Raw genomic sequence first — 22,334 nt, 5'->3', positions numbered from 1 at the left:
AGTGTCCTCCATGGGCCTCTACACCGACAGTGAGTCCAGGCAACCCCATCCTGTCCCAAACCCAGGTCTCACTGGCCCCCCACCCTATCTGTCTGTTTTGGAGTTAGCTCTGCTTGTCTGGGGCCTCCTGTGGACCTGAGGCTGCCCAGCTGGGACACTCCCAGGTGCAGCCAGGTTCTCTGGGGGGTTGGTGGGCCCACGGGCTGGGCTGGGCTGCAGAAGGAGCAGACTGGGAGGGGAAGCACCAGAATTCTGCACTAGGGAAGATGCTTTTGGCTCAACTTAGAGAAACAGAGAGGGGCTTGACTTGGAGGTGGCTCAGCTGTCCCGTGGTGCTACCCAGGACATGGCTTTAGCTCTCACCGTGCCCCTGTTGCCCCACGAGCTTCCCTGGGCTTTCATGCTCAGGCTGCTTCTCACCGCAGCAAAGTGGCTGCCACTGTTCCGGCGTCACAGGCACAGGGCAGGAGGAAGGGGAGGACCCAAGGGACAACCCCTCCTTCAGTTTAGCAAATGTGTTTATGGGGTGGCACTGAGGATTTCCACTTGTGTGTTACGGAAGTTGAGGCCAAGGCGGGCACACTGCCCTCCACACAAAGTGGGCGCTGTTGGGCTCACGTACAGGGCTCACGTCAACGTGGGAAATCTTGGTTTTCAGAAGCAAGACCCCAGACCAGGAACCCTCTGAGGGCAGGGGTGCCTCTTCCTTCCCCTGTTCACCCTTGAGAGCCGGGCTTCTCCACAGGCGGCCAGCAAAAAGTCAGCGAGAAAACACCAACATGTGCTCAGAATGGGCACCGGCTCACTTCCCTGGGCTCAAGAGAGACAGCACGTATCCCATGGCTCTCAGAGGTTGGAAAGACGCATAATAGAAACTGCCTTTTCTCCCTAAAACAAGAAAGGACAGGCCTTCCCTCAGGAGACCGTACTCCTAGTTGACTGAGTCACAGTTCAGTTACAAAGCTTTAGCCCCAGTGTGGAAATGGGATATATTGCACTTTGACCAATAGAAGTCGTTTGTTTTCTGCCTTGTTGGTTGGCAAGAGATTCTGGTTGGGATTAAAGCATTTGTGTTAAGGGCTCCTGTGTGACGGGGCTCACAGTGACCTTCACTAACCCCAGGGACTACTTGGTTGGCTTGGGAACATTGCACACTTAATACTGGGGTGCTAAACTGGCAGAATGAGCATCAAGTCCTGGTGTACCATCACGCCAACAAGCTTCAGAGATCTGCAGAGATCTGCAGGGTAAACCCAAGCCCAGGTCATAACAGATCAGGCACAGGGTCATTCTGAGACTCCTGTTGCTGGTGGGGGCTGCCTAGAGCCCTGGTTCTGTCTGCAGGAGGGGGAGGGGAAGGCTTCGGAGGCGCACGGCGCAGTCCTTCCTCCTGGCCTGCCTGGTCTTGGGCTTCGTGTGAATTTTTTTTATAAAATTTCTTTTCATTTTTTTAAAAAAAGATTTTATTTATTTATTTGAGAGAGAGAGAACACGAGAGTGGGGAGGGTCAGAGGCAGAAGCAGACTCATGTTGAGCAAGGAGCCCATTGCGGGGCTCGATCCTGGGACCCTGGTATCATGACCTGAGCTGAAGGCAGATGCTTAACCAGCTGAGCCACCCAGGCACCCTTCCTTCCTTCCTTTCTTTCTTTCTTTTTTTTAAGATTGATTTTATTTATTTGACAGAGAGAGAGATCACAAGTAGGCAGAGAGGCAGGCAGAGAGAGAGGGGGAAGCAGGCTCCCTGCTGAGCAGAGAAACCGATGCAGGGCTCGATCCCAGGACCCTGAGATCATGACCTGAGCCGAAGGCAGAGGCTTAACCCGCTGAGCCACCCAGGTGCCCCTCTTTTTTTTTAAATTTTTTTTAAGAAGATTTTCTTCTTCTTTTTTAAGATTTTATTTATTTGAGAGAGAGAGAGAGCATGAGCTGGGGGATGAACAGAGGGAGAGGGAGAAGCAGACGCCCGCTGAGTGCAGAGCCCACAACCCATGAGACCATGACCTGAGCCAAAATCAAGAGTTAGATCCCTAACCAACTGAGCCACCCAGGCGCCCCCAAATCTCTCTTTTCTAGGATTGCTCTCATTTTTCTTATCTCCCAAACAGAGGAGAACATGGTTTCTCTACCCTTGCAGGGATCAGTCAGGAGCTCTGGCTTCCTTTTCTTAGGGGCAGCCTGGCAGGGTTGGGGGAGAGTCCCTGTTCCACCAGTAGGTTCCTTTTGGTCCCATGGACCTGACTGTGAACTCTGGCATTCAAGCTGCTCAGGGTCCAGCAGAGGGCCTAGGGTTCTGAGTGCTGGGTGCTGGGTGCTAGGTGCTGACAGTACTGGGTAATGTGTGTTGAGTGCTAGGTGCTAAGTGCTGTGTACTGAGTTCTGATGGTGCTGGGTTCTGTATGCTAGGTGCTGAGGATACTGAGATCTGTATTCTGGGTGTTGAGTGTTTGTTCTGAGTGCTGGGTGCTGAGGGTATTGGTTCTGGGTGCTGACGATGCTACATGCTCGGTGTTGGGGCGCTATGTACTAGGTGCTACGTGCTGTGTGCCAGTGCTCAGTGCTGGGTATCGAGTGCTGGGTCTTAGTGTTGAGCGAGCTGCATGCTGGATGCTGGGTGCCAGTGAAGACTGGGACTCAGGAGGTTGGGCCCAGGACAGGCAGCTGGCTAAGAGCAGCTCTGACAGAACCTATAGGCGCATGTCTGTGACTTCTGGCGCCATTGACTGTCCCTGATCCCACCACAGGATGTGGCAGTGGGTCTTGGCGGAAAGGACCAAGCCCGTTCGGAGCTTTGTTTCCTACGTGGTGAGGGGAGCTTCATCAGGGCAAAGTGCTGTCCACTGTATGCCCCCCGGGCTGTCTTGGCCCCAGGCCTCTGCCTTCACTCTGGCCCCCTGTGGTCTGAGAGTTGCTCAGCAAGGCCCACGGGCCTGGGGGCTCCTGGGAGAGGCTGGAAGAGCAGTGCTGTGTGCTTGTGGTGGGAGGAGGTATCAGGGACAAGCAGAAGCTCCTTTATCAGAAGACACGGGGTGGTCTTGGGGTACCTTCAACACACGGCTGGCCTGGGGCCCTCAAGGCTCCTCAAGGCTGCTGGGACTGTCCTGCACTTAGCTTTCCTTCAGAAGGAGGGTTCTGGAAATGTAGATGACCACCCCAGGCTTTGTGCCTGGCCCACAGGGGTGAGAGAGAGCAGCCCTCTTTGCCCAAGACCCGTGTTGGTGTCAGTTCCCCTGTCCTGTCTGTCCAAGTAGATGTCCTGCCCAGCAGAGCCCGCCCTGTACTTGGGGTCCCTATCAAGGTGGAGACATCGTGAGGGGTCCCTGAGGCTCAGGGCCAGGCGGTGTGGGGCCGTCCCTGGCCCTTGTCCCTGGCAGCAGGTGAGGGGCCGAGGGCAGTGACCCCAGGGCCCATGGCTGTGGTGTCCTGCATCAGGGCAACACTGGTGAGTGGGTGGCCATGAGTGGCAGAGTGGCTGAATGGAAGGATGGATCCATGACAATGACAGCCATCCTGGAGCTGGGTGGCCATGCCATCTATCCCCAGGTGTGGCTCTGTGTGGGCTCACTACGGGGCGTTTTCATCTCGCCCTTGTCTCCTTTGGGCTCCCAAGACCAGATGCTCTCGCCTGGCACCTGGCTCCACAGGCCCTGGGCCCTGGGTGCCCCACCCCCACCCCCAGGAGGCATGGAGCCTCTGGTGGTTACTGAGGCTGAGGAGAGGGGGACTTTGTTCATGGCAGGAGGAAAATCTCCAGACAGCTAATAAAGGCTTACAAACCACAGAAGGCGTGGACGGGCAGAGAAGAGGAGATCTGGGTCCTTCCAAGCACACACAGAAGCCCGAGGGGCCTCGCAGACCATCATGGGCGTGCGTTCAGTGCAGCCGCTCTGGTTGGAGGCCAGCAGGCAGCATCTGTGGGTCGCCCTCCAGCCACTAGGCCCAGGCCCCCAGCCCCATGGCAGCAGAGTGAGACGGGGCCCCCAGTGTCTGGTGCCTCCCTTCCTAAGGGCTTGGTGGGGGGTACCCAGGCTTTGCACCCAGCGCTCGGGAGAGGTTCAGCTCTGGGCCAGCAAGGACCGTACAGAAAGCCAACTATCTTTTAACCGAGTTTTGACCTTGAGCAGCTGGCTGAGGGCAGGAGATGCAGGGGCCCCGTGGCCCATGGCAGGCTTCATTTCTCCCCGAAAGCTCGTTCGTTCCTTGACCAGGTTGACTAGGAGAGTCTGAGCTCGCCCCTTCTCTCTGGGGCAAGGGGGTGGGCATCCGGTGAGGGGGGCCCTGCCACAGCAGGTAGGTGCCATGGTGGTCACGGATCCGACCTCTGCCGGCTTTACTCACACCTTCCTAAAATGCTTTCGTGTTGTTAAACTTATTTTATCTTAATGGATGGACTAAGTTTTCTTTTTAAAAACTTGCTGCAGGTTTTGGAAACTATGGACGCTTCCAAAATGTTATTTAAGCTCTAATTACCATGGGCCAGAATGATACAGTGTGCCGGTAGCCCTCGCCCATGCTGTTCCTGGAGTTCTGGGCCCTCCTGGGCCCTCCCTATGTCCATGCCCACCTTCAGGCCTTGGGATGTGGATCCAGGGGACTAGGGTTGCAGTAGGTCCTGTTAATATAGAAAGGATATTTTGATCTTTGCATTCAACTTTGTAAGAGGTGGTTATACATATTTATTTATTTATTTATTTATTTTAAAAAGATTTTATTTACTTATTTGCAGACAGAGATCGCAAGTAGGCAGAGAGGCAGGCAGAGAGAGAGGAGGAAGCAGGCTCCCCGCAGAGCAGAGCGCCTTATGCGGGTCTTGATCCCAGGACCCTGGGATCATGACCGGAGCCGAAGGCAGAGGCTTTAACCCACTGAGCCACCCAGGCGCCCCAACACATATTTATTTTTTAACATGAAAGTGTGTGCTTATTGTGGGGAATTGAAATAACACAGAAGAATATGAAGAAGTGATAGGGAAGAAGAGATGGCACCTGTTAGAATCGCTCATTACTTTACTTAAAAGTACTTTTTCAAGGAGGGATGCCTTTGGATCTATTTCTAATTTTAAAAGACTTTGCAAAGTCCTTTATGCTGTTGGTTATTAGAACTAGTTCAAGGGGGTCAGCAGGTTAACCCCAGCAGGGTACTAACCTGGCGAGGTGACTGGTTTCAAGTGGAGTTCAGTGGGAAACACTGGCGTGGTGTCACTCTCTTGCCCCCAGAAGGGGGGTGAAACCTGTCCCTTCAGCTGGCGGGCTGCGGGGTCGGCCTGGACTTCACTCTGAGTTCAAGGCACCGTCTGCAGATAGTTCCAGGGCTCCCCCATCCTCCTGACAGAGGCATGGGGTGAGGGTGTAATCTCATCCCAACTGAACGGGATAATACGGAGTCAGCCCACGGGCGCTGTCCCTGCGTGCATGCCTCCCTCTCTGCTCCTTGTCGTGTGCTCGCTGGGATTAGCTCAGACGTTATTGGACGGGGGGTCAGGGGTGGGCACCGAGCTCTCGCAGACCTCCTGCCCCATGCTCCTTACGTGGCCATATCAGCCGCGAGGCTGGTACCATCGTGAGCACGTAAATAGTGTCCCTGATGAGCCAGGACGGGCAGTGCAAATACACTTCTTTCTTAGAAAGTCTTTGGGCTGCCCCATTGCTAACATAGGGCTCATTTTCCGTTTGCCTAATTTTCTGTGGACTGTTTCTCAGGCTTTCCACACCAGCAAAGCAGCCCTCCCCACGACACTTGGGTGCAGTCAACAGTCCCAGATGGACTGGTTGCTGTGTTTCCTCTGGAGCAGCTGCCCCAGGACCCTGGCACCTCCCACTTGCTCCCACAGGCCCTGGTTGCTGCCCAGGCAGTCACTGGACTCCGGCTGGGTCCTTGGGAGCTTTCTGTGACGGTGCAGACAGGGAGTCTCTGTCTTGTGCCTTCACGCGTGGTTGGTTGCAAATAACATTTTAGATTCAAAGAGTTTTGCCCCTCGAATTGTGAAGTTATTTTCCTGTTGTCTCCAGATTCTCAAGTTGCTGTTGAATCATCGATGCTATTCTTATTCCCAGTGCCCTTTATGTGACCTGCTTTTATCTCTTCTCTTGGGAGGCTTGTACGGTTTTTCTCTCCAACCCTGGCACTCCAACGTTTTGGGATTCTCAGGCTCGCTATGAGTCCTTCACCTCACCTGGACCCCGATCTCTGTTGCCCCCATGGCTGCCCCACCAAGGGCTCATCCTTCCTGCCTCGGGGACTCTCCTGTGTGGGTTCTCTGCCTTCTTCCGTGCTCTCTCCTGTCTTTCATCTCTGTGTCTCTTGTTCTACTCTCTGGGATGTCTCCTCAATTTTATTTCCTAACTCTTCAACTGAATTTTTTCTCTCTACATTTGTATTTTTAACCTCCAAGAGCTCTTTTGTGTGTTCTAAACCATCCTGTTTAAAGAGTGCCCCAGTCTTCGGTCCTGTCTCTCCTCTCTGGGGCCCTCCAGCCCCTGATTTGGGAGCTGCCTTCACGGTGGAGGCTTTTCTTGGCTGTGTGTTTGTCTTTCCGAGTGTGCTACAAATGCCCGTCTGCCTGTCTCATGTGCTGCAGGGGACCCTGGGCTGCCCTGTGGGACACACACATGTATATGATGGGATACCTTGGTGTCCCCGGGTATTGGGGTCTTTAGGTCTTGTGCAGACGTGTAGTTCCACTTCTCTAGAAGTGGACCGTGTGTGGTGGGACATCAGGGTCTGCAGCAGGGCAGTGGACGGGGGTCTGGGGGGGGTCTTCTCTTTCCAGAAGCAGAAGTCCACTGAACCCGCTTTGGAGCTGGACCGTCACCTCTGTCCCCGGTGCCTGCATCTGTGGGGCCTGGTTTGGCTTCCCCAGGGATGCGACTCCTTGATTCCCCCCTGTGGCTTGGGCAGTGGACTCCGGAGCAGGGAGCCCAGGTCCTCCGTGCAGACCCCAGCCCAGCCTGTGCTCCCCCGCCCTGCGACCCCACAGGCACCTTGGGCTCCGTGGGCGGATCTGCATCCCAGCGGCTCCCTCTGCTCAGGGGGCTGCCACGTTGGCCATCCCCCCTGTCAGACCTCGATCTCTCATCTCCTCTGCTGTCAGACCTCGTGTGGTTATACTTGTAAATGTCTTTACTCCCATTTCTGGAGGTGCAGAGAGGGGTGTTCCATCATCATGTTTAACCAGCCTCGGTGCACCGTCCCCACATGGGCACGTGTGTGGACCCGGGCACACAGCCCTGGGTGATCGGAATCAGCCTGGTGCTGGGTCACCTGGTGTGAGCTTGGTTCTCGGCTGTCGACTTGACCGACACTGACCCGTCATCACGGGATCTACCGTCAGATTTACTGCCTTCCTCCCGTGAACCGGACCCGCAGATGGGATCTGTCTTGATGAAGCACACACTCGAGTCTGGGGACCGATCAGCAAACATGAAGTCGGGTGCCTTGGCCGGCAGGGACAGGTGCCTGGCAGCTGTAACTCCCAGCAGGAGACGGGTCTTCAGGGCAGCCTGGCAGGCAGATGGATGTGTGGGTGCTGGGATTGCAGGAGGGGTGACCTCTTGGAAGACTGTTGCATCCTCGCTGAGGGGAGTACAGAGGGTGGAAAGGTGTGCAGAGCTGAAATCCTTCTGACACATGTTCCCTGCCTGCTCTCTGCAAAGACCCCACAGATCTGTGTCCCTGACGAGGCTCGGTAATGCTCCCCACCTGGGATTTCCTCAGCTAGTGCAGGTTGACCAGATGAAATGCTCTCGTTTTAAATTAATTTTTAATTTTAATTTTAATTCATCTTTCATTTACTCAGTGCAATTTTTGATATCTTGTAGTTGCCATATTTATGATCTGTACATCTGAGGTGAACGTCCTGTTATTTACTAACCCTTTCTGTGCTCATTGCTTTGCCATTTAACTCTGCAGCGTCCGGGTGTCTCCGCTGTGTGTTGCCGTAGGCTGGTCAGGGCTTGGGGGTGGGGTTTCCTCGTCGTGGGCTGGGCTTCCCTCTTCCTGGCGCGTCTGGTACTTTTTCACTGGGTGCCAGACATTCTGAGTTTCACACTGTTGGTTGCTGGATATTTTTGTTTTCCTAAATATATTTGTAAGCTCTTTTCCAGATGTGGTCAGGTTGCTTAGATACTCGGATTCTTTCCTGTCTGATTTTGGGGCTTCATTGGGCAGAACCAGATCCACTCTTAGTGTGCGGGTACTTCCCCCACAGCCCGGCTGTCTGTTTTTCCTGTGCTGACACGCAGGTGCACCGGCATCCATGGCCTTTTCTGCTCTGGCTATTGGAGCTCTCTCGTTAAGGGGCAGAGATTGTCAAATTGGGTAGAAAGTTAAGAGCCAACTTTATGCTACCTAAAAGAAACTCACTTTAAGTATAAAGGTGTAAAAAGTAAAAAGATGGACGAGATAAGCCATGCTAATTTTGATCAAAAGAATGCTGGAGGGCACATTGTTAATATCATACAAAGTCGATTTCAGAGCAGAGATTATTACCAGGGATGAAGAAGTTCCTCTCCTGTGACAGAGATGCCAACGGATTAGGAGGGCCTAACAGTCTCAACCGTTTCTACCCCGAATTTGAGCTTCAAGGTGCATTCGTGAAAACAGACAGGTAGTTTACACGGCAAACAGACAAATTCCCAGGTCGAGGTGGGGATACTCAGTAGTTGCTGGAACAGACAGAAAAGTGGCAAGGATGTATGGGACTGAACAGCACCATCTGCGGCCCCAAGCTGATGGATGTCGGGGGACAGTCCCAGCGAGGCTGGAGTATGCATTCTCCTCAGACACACAGAGCAGGTACGAGTCTGGACCGTGTTCAGGGCCATAAAACAAGTCATAGTGAATGTGGAAGATTTCAGTCACACAGTCAGTTCTCTGACCGCAGTGGGTGGAACAAGAAACAAATAAGAGAAAGATATCTGGAAAGTCCCCCAAAATACTTGGAAATGAAACACCACACTTCTGAACAACCCATGGGTCTGAGAAGCAATCTAAAGGGAAATTAGAAAGTATTGTAAACTGAGGGGCTTTGTTGGTAGAATGTCTGTCTTTGGCTCTGGTCATGATCCGGGGTCCTGGGATCGAGCCCCGCATCAGTCTCCCTGCTCAGTGGGGAGCCTGCTTCTCCCTCTGCCTCTGCCGCTCTCTCTGCTTCGGCACGTACACGCACGCGCGCGCTCTCTCTCTGACAAATGAATAGGTAAAATCTTTTTAAAAAAGGATTGTAAATTGAATGGAAATAAAAAAAATCAAAATTTCTGGGATTCACTAAAGCCGTGTTTAGAGGGGAATGGGGGGAAAAGAAAACCAAAAACTACCTCTTTAAGATAAAGTCAAACTTGTATCCAAAAATCTATAAAGAACTCTTGCTGTCCAGTAGGAAGACCAGCAACCCAATTAAGAGACAGACAGAAGCTCACGGCCATGGACATTGGCGCTTGCCTTGCAAGTGGGCCAGGCTGGGAAGTCGGGGTCAGCGCAGAGGTGAGGAGTCATGCTGCTTCCAGCTGCCCTAGACATGATGTGTCGAGACAGGCACCCAGCACTGGGGTCCTCCTCCCCAAACCCAGAACCTCAGTCCAGTCTTAAGAAGATCATCAGACAAATCCTCATTGTGAGACAGAAAATTCCCGAGGTCCTCAGAGCTGTCGAGGTTATCAAATGCAAAGAAAGCCTGGGAAACTGTCAGCCAAGAGGAGCCTAAGGAGATGTCATGTGTGTCCTGGACGCTGGAGCAGAAGGGACATCAGGTAAAAACTAAGGAAGTCTGAGCACGGCACGGACTTCAGTTAGTAATATCATTATCAATGTGGCTCATTAATTGTGACAACTATATCACATTACTGTAACGTGTTAACAGAGCAAACTGGGTGCTGGGTGTGTGGGAACTCTCTGTACTATCTTTCTCCAAAAATTTTCTGTAGATTCAAAATAAAAAGTTAATTTTTGAAAGTGTGCAAAAGCTTTGAATAGCTATTCCAGCAAGTAAGATGTAAAAATAGCAACTAAGCACATACAGAGACACGTCACAGCCCCCTCGACAGTTGAAGCCAAGAAGAAAGAAAACAGCGCATGTGGGCAAGGTCACGGAGAAGTGCAAACCCTTGCTTGGCGCTGCTGGAGCTTTAATACGGTGCAACCACTTTGGAAAACAGTGTGGCGGTTTCCTAAGGAGAGGGCCCTAAGACACCATACAGTCAGCAGTTCCCTGCCCGGCCTCTGCCCAGGGGAACAGGAAGAACATATTCACTCATGGGCAGAGCAATTCAGTCACCAAAGACCCAAACTGGAAGCAACCCAGATGTCCCTCAACAGGGGAAGGGAGATGCCGATCGTGTTCATCAGTATGACAGGCCCCCCTCCATGGTAAGAAGGGACGAGCTGTTGGCACGCACGATGGCACGGGTAGCTCTCCCAGGTACTATGCTCAGGGATGGAAGCAGACCCTGCCTCCCCAGTTACTACCTGTTCAGTGATTCCATTTATACAAAATTCTGGAGAACACACATGAATCTGTAAGAACAGAAAGTAGGTCAGCAGTTGTCTGGGGTGGTTTGGTGGGAGGGATTACAATTATGCCTCCAGAAAGCTGTTTTAAAAATGGGTTGTGTTCGTGAGGACACCTGTCTGCAGTGGCAATGCGGTGAGGCACGTGGGAACTGCCTGCCTGAGGTCCCCACAGCCCCACCCCTGTCGGAGGTAGGATGGGCCTGGGTCAGGTGGTGATGGACAGGCAGGCCAGGGCTCTCAGAAGCCACAGGGCCTCCTCCTGGAGGGGAGCATCAGTGTGCCCTGCTGGCCCCTAGCCTCGAGGGTGGAGGGACAGGGCCGGCTGCCCAGTGTCAGTCCATCCGTCTGTCCATCTGTGGGAGAGGAAGGCAACATCAGGTGCCAGGCCACACGCAGGGCCTCAGAGCTGCTGTCACAGCTGTGGCATGGACGGCATCAGGAGCCTCCCAGTTTTCTAATATAGAACCGACTTTACTTCCCTACAATGGGCCCCACGGAGAACAGATTGTTTTCCTGTAGAATTCTGCAAGAAAGGCCAGCTTCCCTTCCCTAAGCCCGCCTCTGGTTTAGCATTTCCCACTGTTGCAGGGGGAGCTGGCCCACTGCTCTCTCTCCGTGCCAATTTTTGGCATGACTCTTATGTGGATTTCACAAAAATAACGTGGGGAATTTCCTTCTTTTTTCTCCTTTCCAAGAACATTTTAAATATCATTGGAATTATCTTTCTTGAATGTTTGAAAGAATCCATCTGTGAATTCTTAGACACAAGTTCTCCGTTTTTGACATTTTTTAGAAAATCTGCTTCATTCACGTTTTCGGACGTATTAGGATATAATCTATTATTTGGTCGTATTAATGTCCTTTCAATCTGCAGCAATTTCCCGTGCGTTTTTCCTAATTCTGGATGTCTTTATGCTTTCCGTCTTTTTGCCCTGAGCAGGCTGCCCTGCGCGTGCTGCTGCAGACCCACACCTTGGATGCAGCCTGCCCATCCTCAGCCCCTCCCAACTCCTGCTCTCCTAGGTTCTCTCCCTGCAGACTCCAAGCCGAGATGTGATTTGCTTTGTGTTCCCGCTGCCGTGAGGACACAGGTGTTCGGGATCTACAGCATTGGCTGCCCTGCCCTCAGGTTTTGCTGGGTCGAGGCCTCCCGGCTCTGCTTCCCAGACTTGGAGTAATCCCGGTTTCACGCCTATTTCCTAACTCATTCGTCATTAGGGAGCTTTACAATAGCCCGGGAGGTGGGGTTGTTCCCCAGGCCACCTACTGGCGGCCGTGGGAGGTGTGGCCTGAATCCTTCTTTGCTAATGCATTGAGGTTATCTGTGCAGCCTTGGAGGGGTTTTTTCAGACATAAATTGTTTTAAATTTATGCTTCTCTTTTTTATTGTTGTGAAATATTCATAGAATAAAATGTGAAACTTTGACCGTTTTTAAGTGCCCGGTCCGTGGCACATTGTTCAGCAACCGTCCCCACCGTCCACCTCCAGAACATCCTCGTCTTCCTGGACTGTGCTCATCAAACGCTGGCTGCCCACGCCCCTACCCCAGCCCCCGACTCTCACCGTCCCCTTTCTTTCGCTGTGATTTGGCCTACTTGGGGGACCTCCTAGGTGTGGCCCCACTGTACTGGTCCCCTTGTGTCTGGCAAATTCCACCCCCATGGTACTTTGAGGGTTCGTCCCGGTGGTGGCGAGTGTCAGAATGTCCTTCCTATCAAAGGCTTAGTGCTGTCCCCTTGTGTGGCCAGGCCACGTGTGTCGTGCGTCTGTCCATCCATGGACAGCTGGTTATTGTGACCCGTGTTGTCTTCTGTTCTTTTGGGCACGTGCCTGGGTGAACATATGGTAATTCTGTGTTTGTTTCTGAGGACCTGTCACCCTCGGCGGCTGCACCGGTCTACACACGGGCTTCCAGTTTCCACACATCCTCGCCAAGGCTTATTTCCTACTTTTTTTTTTTTTTTAAGATTTATTTATTTTAGCGACAGAGAGCATGAGCGGGGGAGGGGTAGACGCCCCACTGGGCGCAGAGCCCGACATGGGGCTCAATCCCACAACCCTGAGATGGTGACTAGATCAAGACCAAGCAAGGGTCAGAAGCTCGACTGACCGAGCCACCCAGGCACCCTTCTATTTCTTTAAACTGTTATTATTATTATTATTATTTTTCAGTAGTCATGGGTGCAAAGTGAGGTCTCACTGTGGCGTAGAACAACATTTGGTTGCTTTTTGTAAACATTCTGTGAATCTGAAAGGGACTCGTGCTATTTTGTTCAAGGTTTAGGTTTGGTGTGAACCTGGTTTGTAACCTGCTGATCATTTTCTGTCTTTAAAGAATTGAGAGACACAGGTGTGTTCGTCTGTAGGCCTTCCTCTGCTGGCTTTCCAAGCAAGGCAGCTTGACATTCATTTGCTGGCACCCGGCTCTCAGAGCACACGGTGGTCCCTCACGCTCACGACCTCCTGGGGCTCCCTGACCTGGGTGCAGCGTGGCCACGTGCCTGTGTCCCCGAGACGTTTGCTGAGGCCGCTGCCAAAACAAACAGCCTGCGGACATGCGTTCTACAGGGAGTGTTTGTTTTAATAGGAGCGTTGTGGAGGGAGGGGGTGGCAGGGTCGAGGCTGGGGTGCTCTCAGTGTGCTGAGAACCGTCACATTGTTTGCACAAACCTCTGGGACGCTGTGACCGCTGGCCTGTCCGCAGAGGGGGAGAGGGCGCGCATCCCCAGCACTCCCAGCAGCACACACGGCAGGTTCAGAAGGTCTGCAGTCTGGTGACCCCGGTGCTGTCCGCAGCTCTCTGTTCCTGGGACTCCCGGGGAGCGGGCATTTCCCTGCGGCACGCGGGTCAGGTCTTCTCGGACAGCTCAACTGCCAGAGGAATCGTGATTTGGTCCAAACCCAAACAAAGGAAGAAGGAAGAGTTGGCGTTTTGGCGGGAGGTCCCCAGAGTGCACAGGTGGGCGGCAGCTTGGCGGTGTCAAGCAGCCTTGTTGCGGTAAGCCTACCCTTCAGGAATCCGCAGTCCACAGAGCCTGACACTTAGGAGAAGTTCGCTGTCTCTGTTAAATATATTCCTGATCATTTGCCGTCTCTGTAATTACCGTGGGTAGAACATTGTCCCCTTTGTGTCCCAGCCTGTTATTGACTGGATGGTGCTAGCAAAGAATGCATTGTCTACAAATACCTCGTCTAGCCATTCTGCCGTATTCCGTGATGAGCTGTGGTAGGTTTTCCCTGGATGCCGTGAGTTCTTTAGCAAAGTGACAGTGTCACCAACAAAGGAGGTGGGCGGGGGGCAGGGAGAGGACTTGGTATCTTCATGACACTCATTTTATTTTCTTAGGACATTCAGTGGAACTCCAAGGCCCTCTCCTACAGAGGGTGCGAGGCCGCCTGTGTCCTCGTACCATCCCTGCAGCCGGAGGCAGGGCAGAGGCACCCAGTGGCAGCTGAGATCCATGTCCTGCCTATCCCACAGGGGAGGGGGTGGCGAGACCTCAGGGGGTGTGGTTTTAGTGTCGATGGAGCCCAGCTGATTAATATTTCCTTTAAGTTCATGCTTTTGGTCACCCACATAAGAGATCTCTGTGTAAGTCAGGCTCGGTCACAGAGACTATTCCCTTATGCCTTCTTCTAGAATTTTTGTAATTTTAGCTTTTACAGTTAGGTCTATGGTGGAGCTTTGTGTAAGGAGTGAGGTAAGGAAAGAAATTTACTCATGTACTTATTTGCATGGGGTTATCTAGTTGTTGTCGTGCTCCCTGTGAGAAAACTGTCCTTTCCTCATTGAGTTATTTTTGCATCTTTGTAAAAAAAAAAATCAGCTGAACATATATGGGTGGGTCCTTCTCTGGGCTCTGTTCCATCCCATCGACCCATATGTCCACTCCGTTGTCCATACCGCACTGTCTTGATTATAGGAAGTCTTGAAGTCAAGTATGTAAGTGCTCTAGAACTGTTCACCTTTTGCAAAGGTGTTTTGTCTATTCTAGGTGTTCTTCCATTTCCACATGAATTTAGAATCAGCTGGCAAATTTGTTCAAAAAAGCTTGCTTGCACATACAGACCAGCCCAGGGAAGGCTGACGTCCCAGCAGCCCTGTGTCCTCGAATGTGGTACACCCCTCCATTCACTCTGGTCTTTAATTTCTCTCAACAGTTGTGTGGCTTTAGGTAAAGCAGACTTGCACATCTATTAAGAACAGAGGCATAGATATTTTATGTTTTTGTCAGTATTTTTAATGGGATTATTTTAAAATTTCATTTTCCAGTTGTTGGCTGTTCATATATAAAAATCCATTTATTGCTTATTAATCTTGTATCTGGTGACCATGATAAGCTCACGTATTGGTTCTAGCAGAGTTTTTTTGGACAGTCATATCGTTTATTAATAAGGGTGACTTCTTCCCTATCAACCTTCATGCCTTCTCTTTCTTTTCTTGCCTTAGTGCAGGAACGAGGTCCATTAGTGCAAAGGTGAGTGGGATCGGTGAAAGGGAGCTTCCTTTGCTCACTGCTGAGCCAAGAGAACAGTGTTCAGTATTTCATCATGGACTAGGACATGAGCAGTAGAGTTTGCTGAGATTTTATCTGTGGCTGAGTGCATGATACATTTCCTTTACAATTTTAGTTTGTTATTTGCCCCATATCTATTGAGCACGCAGACATGCTAGACACGGCTCTAGGTCGAGGGGTCGCAGCCACAAGCTGGTCGGTCCCTGCTCTGATCGACCTCACTTTCTGTTGGCAGAGACTGACAAGAAAAAGCAAGCAAACAAATTTTAAATATCATTTCAAGAAATGGTACCTGTGGGGACACAAAGCTGGCCAATGAGGGCTGTTTTCTCTTCCCTCATTTTTTATTTTGGGTTCATATTCAGATCTGTAATTTGTGGTGTCACCTCAGAATTTGTGGTGTCACCTCAGAGTCCTGGGTCATGCTTCCTCACCAAAAACTTACCTCAGCCCTGTTTAGGGAAAGCTGGTTCTTTCTCCAGGCTTCTGAGGCCCCGCTTCCTTCGCCGGTCATGTGTCCAAGTCCTGGGTGGGTGTGTTTGTGGGGTGGTGGATGGGCTGTCCCCTCTGATCCCGATTTCTGTCTACCCCCAGCCCAGCGAGAGACTGCATCATGGTGCAGCTCATGAGAGCTGTATGCTCAGGCCATCTTCTTCCTGGTTCTTTTCCTGGTGTCTGTCCTGGCCTTTAGGGCATCTTTAGCTTTTCTGGATGCAAAACTCTTAGCTTGTCACATTTCACAGAATTTCCTTTTTAACTCTTGGGGGTGTGACTGAGACTCACTCTGGGGAGAAACGACAGCTTCATTATGCAATCTCCCCAGCCATGAACATGACAAGTATCTGTATTTATTTAGAAATAGTTTTGTTTTCCACTAAATTTTGTAATTTTCCCATAGATTTATTTCAAGGTAAAAAGTACTTTCCACTTTTAAAAAACTGACTTTAATGTAAATATAACATGGTATCGTGGAATGGGAAAGGGCATTAGTGGGGACAGCAGTGACATTAAATAGTCTGTAGGTTGCTTCCCAGTGTTGCCCCGTGACGATTTCATTAGCTGTGATGAATGTATCATAGCAAACCTTAGAAGATGCTGGCCAGGGGCGTGTAGGAGCCCTTGTACCTGTGTGACATCTGTAAATCTAAAATTATTTCCAGATGAAGTTTTAAAAGTCAACAGTAACTTTTATGTTACTTAAATACACGTAATTTGAAGTATGCGTAACGTACCACAAGTGAACGCATCCATGGTAGTGACCACTCTTATAGGGGTGACCAGTGCACACGAGCGGCCCCAGGAAAGCCTGTCTGGGGTAGGATGAGGGGTCCCCTTCCCAGTGCTCCTGCCCCTGCGGAGCCAGCATGGGGCCCGGCTGTGGGACCCCGAGCACAGAGTCCACCTCCCTTTTGCAGTCAGAGACCTGGACCTTGGAGTTGGGGGAGAATGGCTCGGTGTCTGTTTTTTCATCTGTGAGGGCGGTGGGCCGCTAAGGGGCCCGGCACCCCACCCCTCCCCGCCAGCTCCCATGCTGGGACCAAGCTTGCTGCAGTTTCTGCTCTGGTGCTGGGCGCTCTTCTAATTCCCAGCCCGCTGGGTCTTCCAGAGGCATGTTCATGCAGTGGAGACCATGCAGGGGAGACTGGGGGCCAGGGAAGCTTGCCACATGGCCCTGTGGACGCCCCCAGGCCGGGTGCCATGCCAGCAATGAGGGCTTTGCAGCCAGCTGGTGTGGCACGAATCCATTCCACTGTGGAGTGACCTCGGGTCCCCTCACCCCGTCCTTGGGGAGGCCAAACAGCCCGCCAGAGCTGCCCCTCCATCCAATGGGCCAGGCCCTCCCTTGGCTTTCCCTAAGCCTCAGGCCAAAGGGACCAGCCCAGAGCTCAACTGAGGGCCAGACGAGGACACCAGGAACCCTGAGGAGTCCCTGAAACTCAGAGCCAGAAGGGCCCTGGAGAAACCGCCCCCCCACCAGGCCCACCTTAGCATGGCAGAGCTCAGCACACAGTTGGCGCTCAGTAGATGCCTATTTGATCACTAGGTCTGTAGCTCATGTGCTGTGTTGGAGAAGCAAGCGCACCCCACCCCCCACCCTCCCCCAGCTGTCCCACACCTTCCTTCCCAGGAGGGAGAGGGGGGGACACCAGGTCACCAGCCTTGGCTGTGGGGATTTTTTTTTAAGGATTTTATTTGTTTGTTTATTTCAGAGAGTGTGAGTGGGGGAAAGGCTGGGGGCGGGGGGACGGGAGGGGGAAGGCATCTCAAGCAGACTCCGTGCTGAGATCATGACCTGAGCCGAAACCAAGAGTCAGATGCTTGACTGACCGAGCCCCCCAGGCGCATGCCCCAATTCTGCTTGAGTACACCAGACCCTCTCAGGAGGGAGGAAGAGCAGTTGGTCACTCTCACTTTAGTGTGAATTAGCTTGTTCAAGAGGGAGGGTTACAGGAAAGTGGGACTTTGCACTTTTCGGAAAACTGTAGCTGCTCCCTGGACCGTGGGGTTTGCTCCTGCCTCCTCCACACCTGCCAGAGACGACCGCCACGCAGGAGGCAGAGAGATCCTGCTTGCTTCTCTGGGCAACTACTAGCAGAGTGTAGAAGTGACTCTCCTCTATGACCTGCTTTTCCTTGAATCACTGGCTTCATATCGGCTTTATCAAACTGGGCAGGTGTTTCTGAAAACAGACCCTGGGATTTTAGTTTTCTGTTAGTCTGGATCTGTGCCAAATGCCCGGTACAGGAGGGCTCCCTGACCTCACAGTGACATGGTGGCCTTGGCACCCCACACTCCAAGACACTGTAGGAGTTTCTAGCAGCTAGGAAGGCCCACAGAGGGTGGGCATGGCCTGGCCTGATGGATGTCTAGTTCTCAGCCCAGAACACTCAAAAAGGAGTTGTTCTTTCTCTTTCTCTCTTTTTTAAAAAGATTATTTATTTATTTGTTCATTTATTTATTTAACAGAGAAAGAAAGAGAGAGCACACTAGCAGGGGCAGCAGCAGGGAGAGGGAGAAGCAGACTCCTGCTGAGCAGAGAGCCTGAGGTGGGACTCCATCCCAGGACCCTGGGATCAGGACCCAAGCCGAAGGCAGATGCTTAACAACTGAGCTGCCCAGACGCCCCCCAAGAGTTGTTCTCTTGCCATCAACAGCTAGTGGTCTTGCAAACGACTTCTCCGCTCACACGGTTGGGGTCAGTCCTGAGTAACCGGCGGGGGCAGTGTATGCCCCAGACACCAGTCGGAAAGGGAGTCTCTCCAGGCTAAGGACTGCACAGACCTGTGCGGGAGCCGAGGAGGATGACCATCTGGGAGAGCCAAGACGTGGAGGTGGGGACTCAGAACCCAGAGTCACTGAATTTAGGGAGAGGGGGCAGTACGGAGTTGGGAGGGGACCCTTCTGGGGGGGGGCAGTGACATTCGTGCCCACCTGCACAGACTTGACTGGGGGGGTTCTGTGCATTTCCACCTCACGCTTTATGCCCAAGGCATGGGCGCAGCTGGCTGCACAGCTGTGGGTCATCACGGGGTCGGAGGCCAGAGGCCGACAGAAGGGTGTCGATGGGGTGGGGATAGGTGGTCACTGGTCCCGGCTCAGGATGGCAGGCACAGGGGAGCTCTGGGAGGTGGGGGCTTGCGGAGGAAGCATGCAGGCATGATCTGGATGCTGCCTCACTCCTACTGGCCAGTCAGGGGCGCCCCAAGGAGCTGACCGCCCCTGGCTGAGGTTCCCCCCCACCACCCAACAATGCCTTCAATGTGGGACGGCTCTGCTCGCAGGAGCCATGGAAGGGCTGGGCTTGCTGCCGTGCCCGCTGAGCTGGAGCGGTAATTACATGTCTCTGTCCTGTGGGCCGAGTCCCAGAGGGCGTTGGGGGGTGTTTGTTGTTGCCTGTGAATCAGGAGCTCATGAGAAAAGTGGTGGCTGGTGCGGCAGAGAAATTAGGGCCTTGGTGCTCTCTCGGCCTCCAGCCGAGCCCCTGCTCATGAGCCTCTGGACACCTCAGCCCCCGGGCTGCTCCCCAGCCAGATGTTCATGCCTTCAGACCAGCCTTCCACTACCTTCTGGAGGCTGAGCTTCTGGACACAAGACCCGGAGCAACCATAACAGCCCCAGCCCCGCAGACACGGCCACACATAGACGGGCAGACGCACGCACATGTCATCACACTTCCCCACAGGCACCGACCTCCTCCCTCCCCCGACGCGCATGGACCAGGCTTCCCTCTGGGTGGAAGCTGCCAGAACCGGCAGGGGCCAGCACCAGGAGGGAAGGAGCAGAGATAGAGGGGACCCGAGCCTGGGGCCTGGACCCTCGGTAGGCAGCAGCAGCCCACAGGGGAAGCTGGCCTGACTCACCACCCTCTGTCCCCAGGGGCCACAAAGGACATGGGGAAGATGCTTGGAGGTGACGAGGAGAAGGACCCCGACGCAGCCAAGAAGGAGGAGGAGCGCCAGGAGGCCCTGCGTCAGGAGGAGGAGGAGCGCAAGGCCAAGTACGCCAAGATGGAGGCCGAGCGTGAGGCCATGCGCCAGGGCATCCGAGACAAGGTGGGCGCGGGGCACAGGGATGGTGGGGCTCCAGACGGGACACCCCACATCACCCCCCTGGACCAAGCTTCTCTCCACCCACTCCTTGGCCTGGTTCCTTCAAACAGACCTTTGCTTGGTCCGCTCCCAAGCTCCGGAAGGTGGTGCCGGGGGAGGGGAGCAGGGCAGAAAGGTCTGCACACCCCCAGGAGCCCATGTCTGCCTCACAGGCCCGCCAGCGTTAGGGCTCACCCTGTGGGACACCAAGTCTTTCCTGCTCTCCACAGTGGGCCTGGGTCCCCTCCTCATGACAGGGTCTCCCAGACTCTCTGGGCCCGACGGCGGTTCCTGCAGGAGAAAGCCTCCCATCCAGCTCCTCCTGGAGCTGTCCTCTCAAACCCCCTGCCCAGGCCTCTAAGGAGACACCCCCACCCAGAGTGGGTAGGTCCCGGGCTGCCCAGGGACGGGAGCTCTCAGGTAGGCCCTGGGTGGGGCAGCCATCAGGATTAGTGGAACGCACCTGAGCAGCCCCAGAGGGTCCTCATAGCTTCTGAGGTTCGCAACAGAGCGTTGGGGGAAATGGGCCTGCAGACTGAGGTCTGGCTTGGGGGGCCTTGGGCTGGCAACCACAGTCTTTCTGGGGATCATCTGGGCTACCTTCCCCAACAAGTGCGGCAGTGAGTGAAAGCATTGTGCCGGGCACAGATAGGGCAGTTGAGGCCCAGGGGGGAGGGTGCAAGCGAGGCTGAGCTGGCAGCAGGTCACACACTCAGCACAGTGCTGGAGCACAGGGGGTCCGTGCCCCCAAGGGCATGTCCATGGCCCACTCTCTGTGGCCCATTCAGCAGCTGGGTTGGAAGGATGGGAGAAAGGGCACATGCTGGGGGAGCCAGTCTGGGGGCCGGGTGAGGAGAAGGGGCCTTCCCCTGGGGACCTGGGAGTTCCACGAGCCTTCAGCAACCCCCAAACCATATGGCCACCCAAGGTCTTCAAGGCCACCCTGTCCCCAAGCCCCCACCTCCATGAGAGGTGCCTACAGCCTAGCGGTCGCTGGGTCCAGGTGCCTGGGTAGGAGACTCGGAGGGGGGGGTGTTACCTTGCTGGTTCCGTCCTGCCCCTCACCCCGATGACCCTGGCTCTGGGTTCTGAGGGAGGCATTCCCAGACACTGCAGATAAAACCTGCTGGTAGGGGGCTGGGTCTCCTCAGGAGATGTCTGTGGTCCCTGGCCCTGGACCATCTGAGATGCCCAGGCCGCTGGGTCTACAGCCTAGACCCCGGTATCTTCCTGCCTGCCGAGTGCTGCCTCAGTGTACCCAGGGAGGGCTGTCCCCACTCATGAGGTAGGAGCCAGGCCTCCCAAGGTGGGGCGGCACAGCAGGGGTGCCTGTATATCTCTAGGCCACACGGGGCCCCCACATTGATGGGGGTGGGAGACCGCAGACCTCAACATCCCACCACTGGTCATGGGACACCTCTTCTGGGGAGCCCCAGAGAGCTCCAGCTGGTTTTGCTGTGAGAACCCCTGACAAGCACCTGCTGCCTCCTGGGTCAGGCAGCCTGGGCTGGGAGGGGTCATCCCTATATGGGGCAGACAGCCCTGGCTGGGAGGGGTCATTCCCGTTGGGGTCAGGAACAGGGGGATGCTGCAGAAGGGGAGAAATCAAGAGACAGAGACAGATAGATGCCCAGGCAGAGAGGGCTGGAGCAGCTGTGCTCCGAAGCCTGTTGGTCTCTCTGTCCATCTGTTTGTGCACTCGGGTGACGCGTCCTGGGGGATCTGCCCTTGAGCCTCACAAAGAGGTCACAGTGTTTGGACAGGGCTTGGAGCCCTGGGGGTGTGCAATGGGGGCATCTCCCCAATCAGGAGGCAGATGCCAAGTGAGCCCCTTCCCCTGAGCCCCCGCCTGACCTGCAGGGACTCAAGTGCTGTTGGTGAGAGATCATGAGCTCAACAGACTCCAGCTCATTTTATCTTTAACATGGAAACCCCTTCTGTCCCTCCTCCCTGCAGACTGCCCCGGGGCCCAGCCCAGCCCCAGGCTTGTGCTGACTTGTGCTCATTGAGCCTGGGCCTCCTTGGATCCATGTTGCCAGTGCCCCAGGGCCTTTGCTTGGTTGCTTCTCCCTGGACGTCTCCTGAGGCTCCTCCCTCCCCGCTCCACCCTCCACACATCCCTCCCCCTCTCCTGCTCTCTTTTACTCCCAAACCTACTTTGATCCGACCCACTCCTATTTTTCACTTGTTTGCTGTCCATTGCCCACCCCCACATGGCTGGTGGGGGCTTTGGCTGTTTGTATCTGGCTCTGTGCCTGTGGCCTAAAATAGCCTGGCCCAATAGGTGCCCTGCCAGAGAGTGAGGGAGTAGGTGCTTGAGTGAGCATGAGCTCAGGGTCCTCTTCCTCCTCATGGGGATCTGGTGGGAACCATCACAGAAGGAGGCCTGGGGGAAGTGGGAGGTGCCCCCTCCATGAGAGCCGTGGGTGTCCTGCTGCTCCATGGACAAGCAACACTCAGGGAGCTCCCCCAAGGATGGACCCTGTCCTCCAGACCCCAGGCTCGGGGTGGCTCTGTGGAGAGCCACACCCCTTGGAAGAGCCTCAGGACCCCCTCTCTCCCCACATGAGCACCCCTACCCGGGATCCCCTTGGCTGGATGCCTTCAGCTTCTCTGCCACCCCTGGCCAGTGGAGGACTCCTTCCTGTGCACATCTGGGTTCTGTTCCCAGGGGCCCAGTGGGGCACGGTGGCATCTGCTGAACCCAGGGGCAGGGGTCAGA

General features: G+C 54.0%; 1 protein-coding gene across 1 annotated transcript in view; it reads left to right on the top strand.

Moving 5' to 3' along the window:
* Positions 1-22,334, top strand: part of CPLX1 (complexin 1) — a gene marked incomplete at both ends in the record, with an annotated part of 30,889 nt that overhangs the window by 4,736 nt on the left and 3,819 nt on the right. Inside the window, one exon of the mRNA XM_080797438.1 lies at positions 19,401-19,576. Within this exon, the coding sequence (XP_080653564.1) occupies positions 19,401-19,576 (176 nt within the window). The remainder of the gene's footprint in view (positions 1-19,400; positions 19,577-22,334) is intronic.

Source organism: Martes martes, assembly GCF_963455335.1.
Source record: "Martes martes genome assembly, chromosome: 2".
Lineage (NCBI taxonomy): Eukaryota > Metazoa > Chordata > Mammalia > Carnivora > Mustelidae > Martes > Martes martes.
This window is presented reverse-complemented; position numbering and strand designations above follow the sequence as displayed.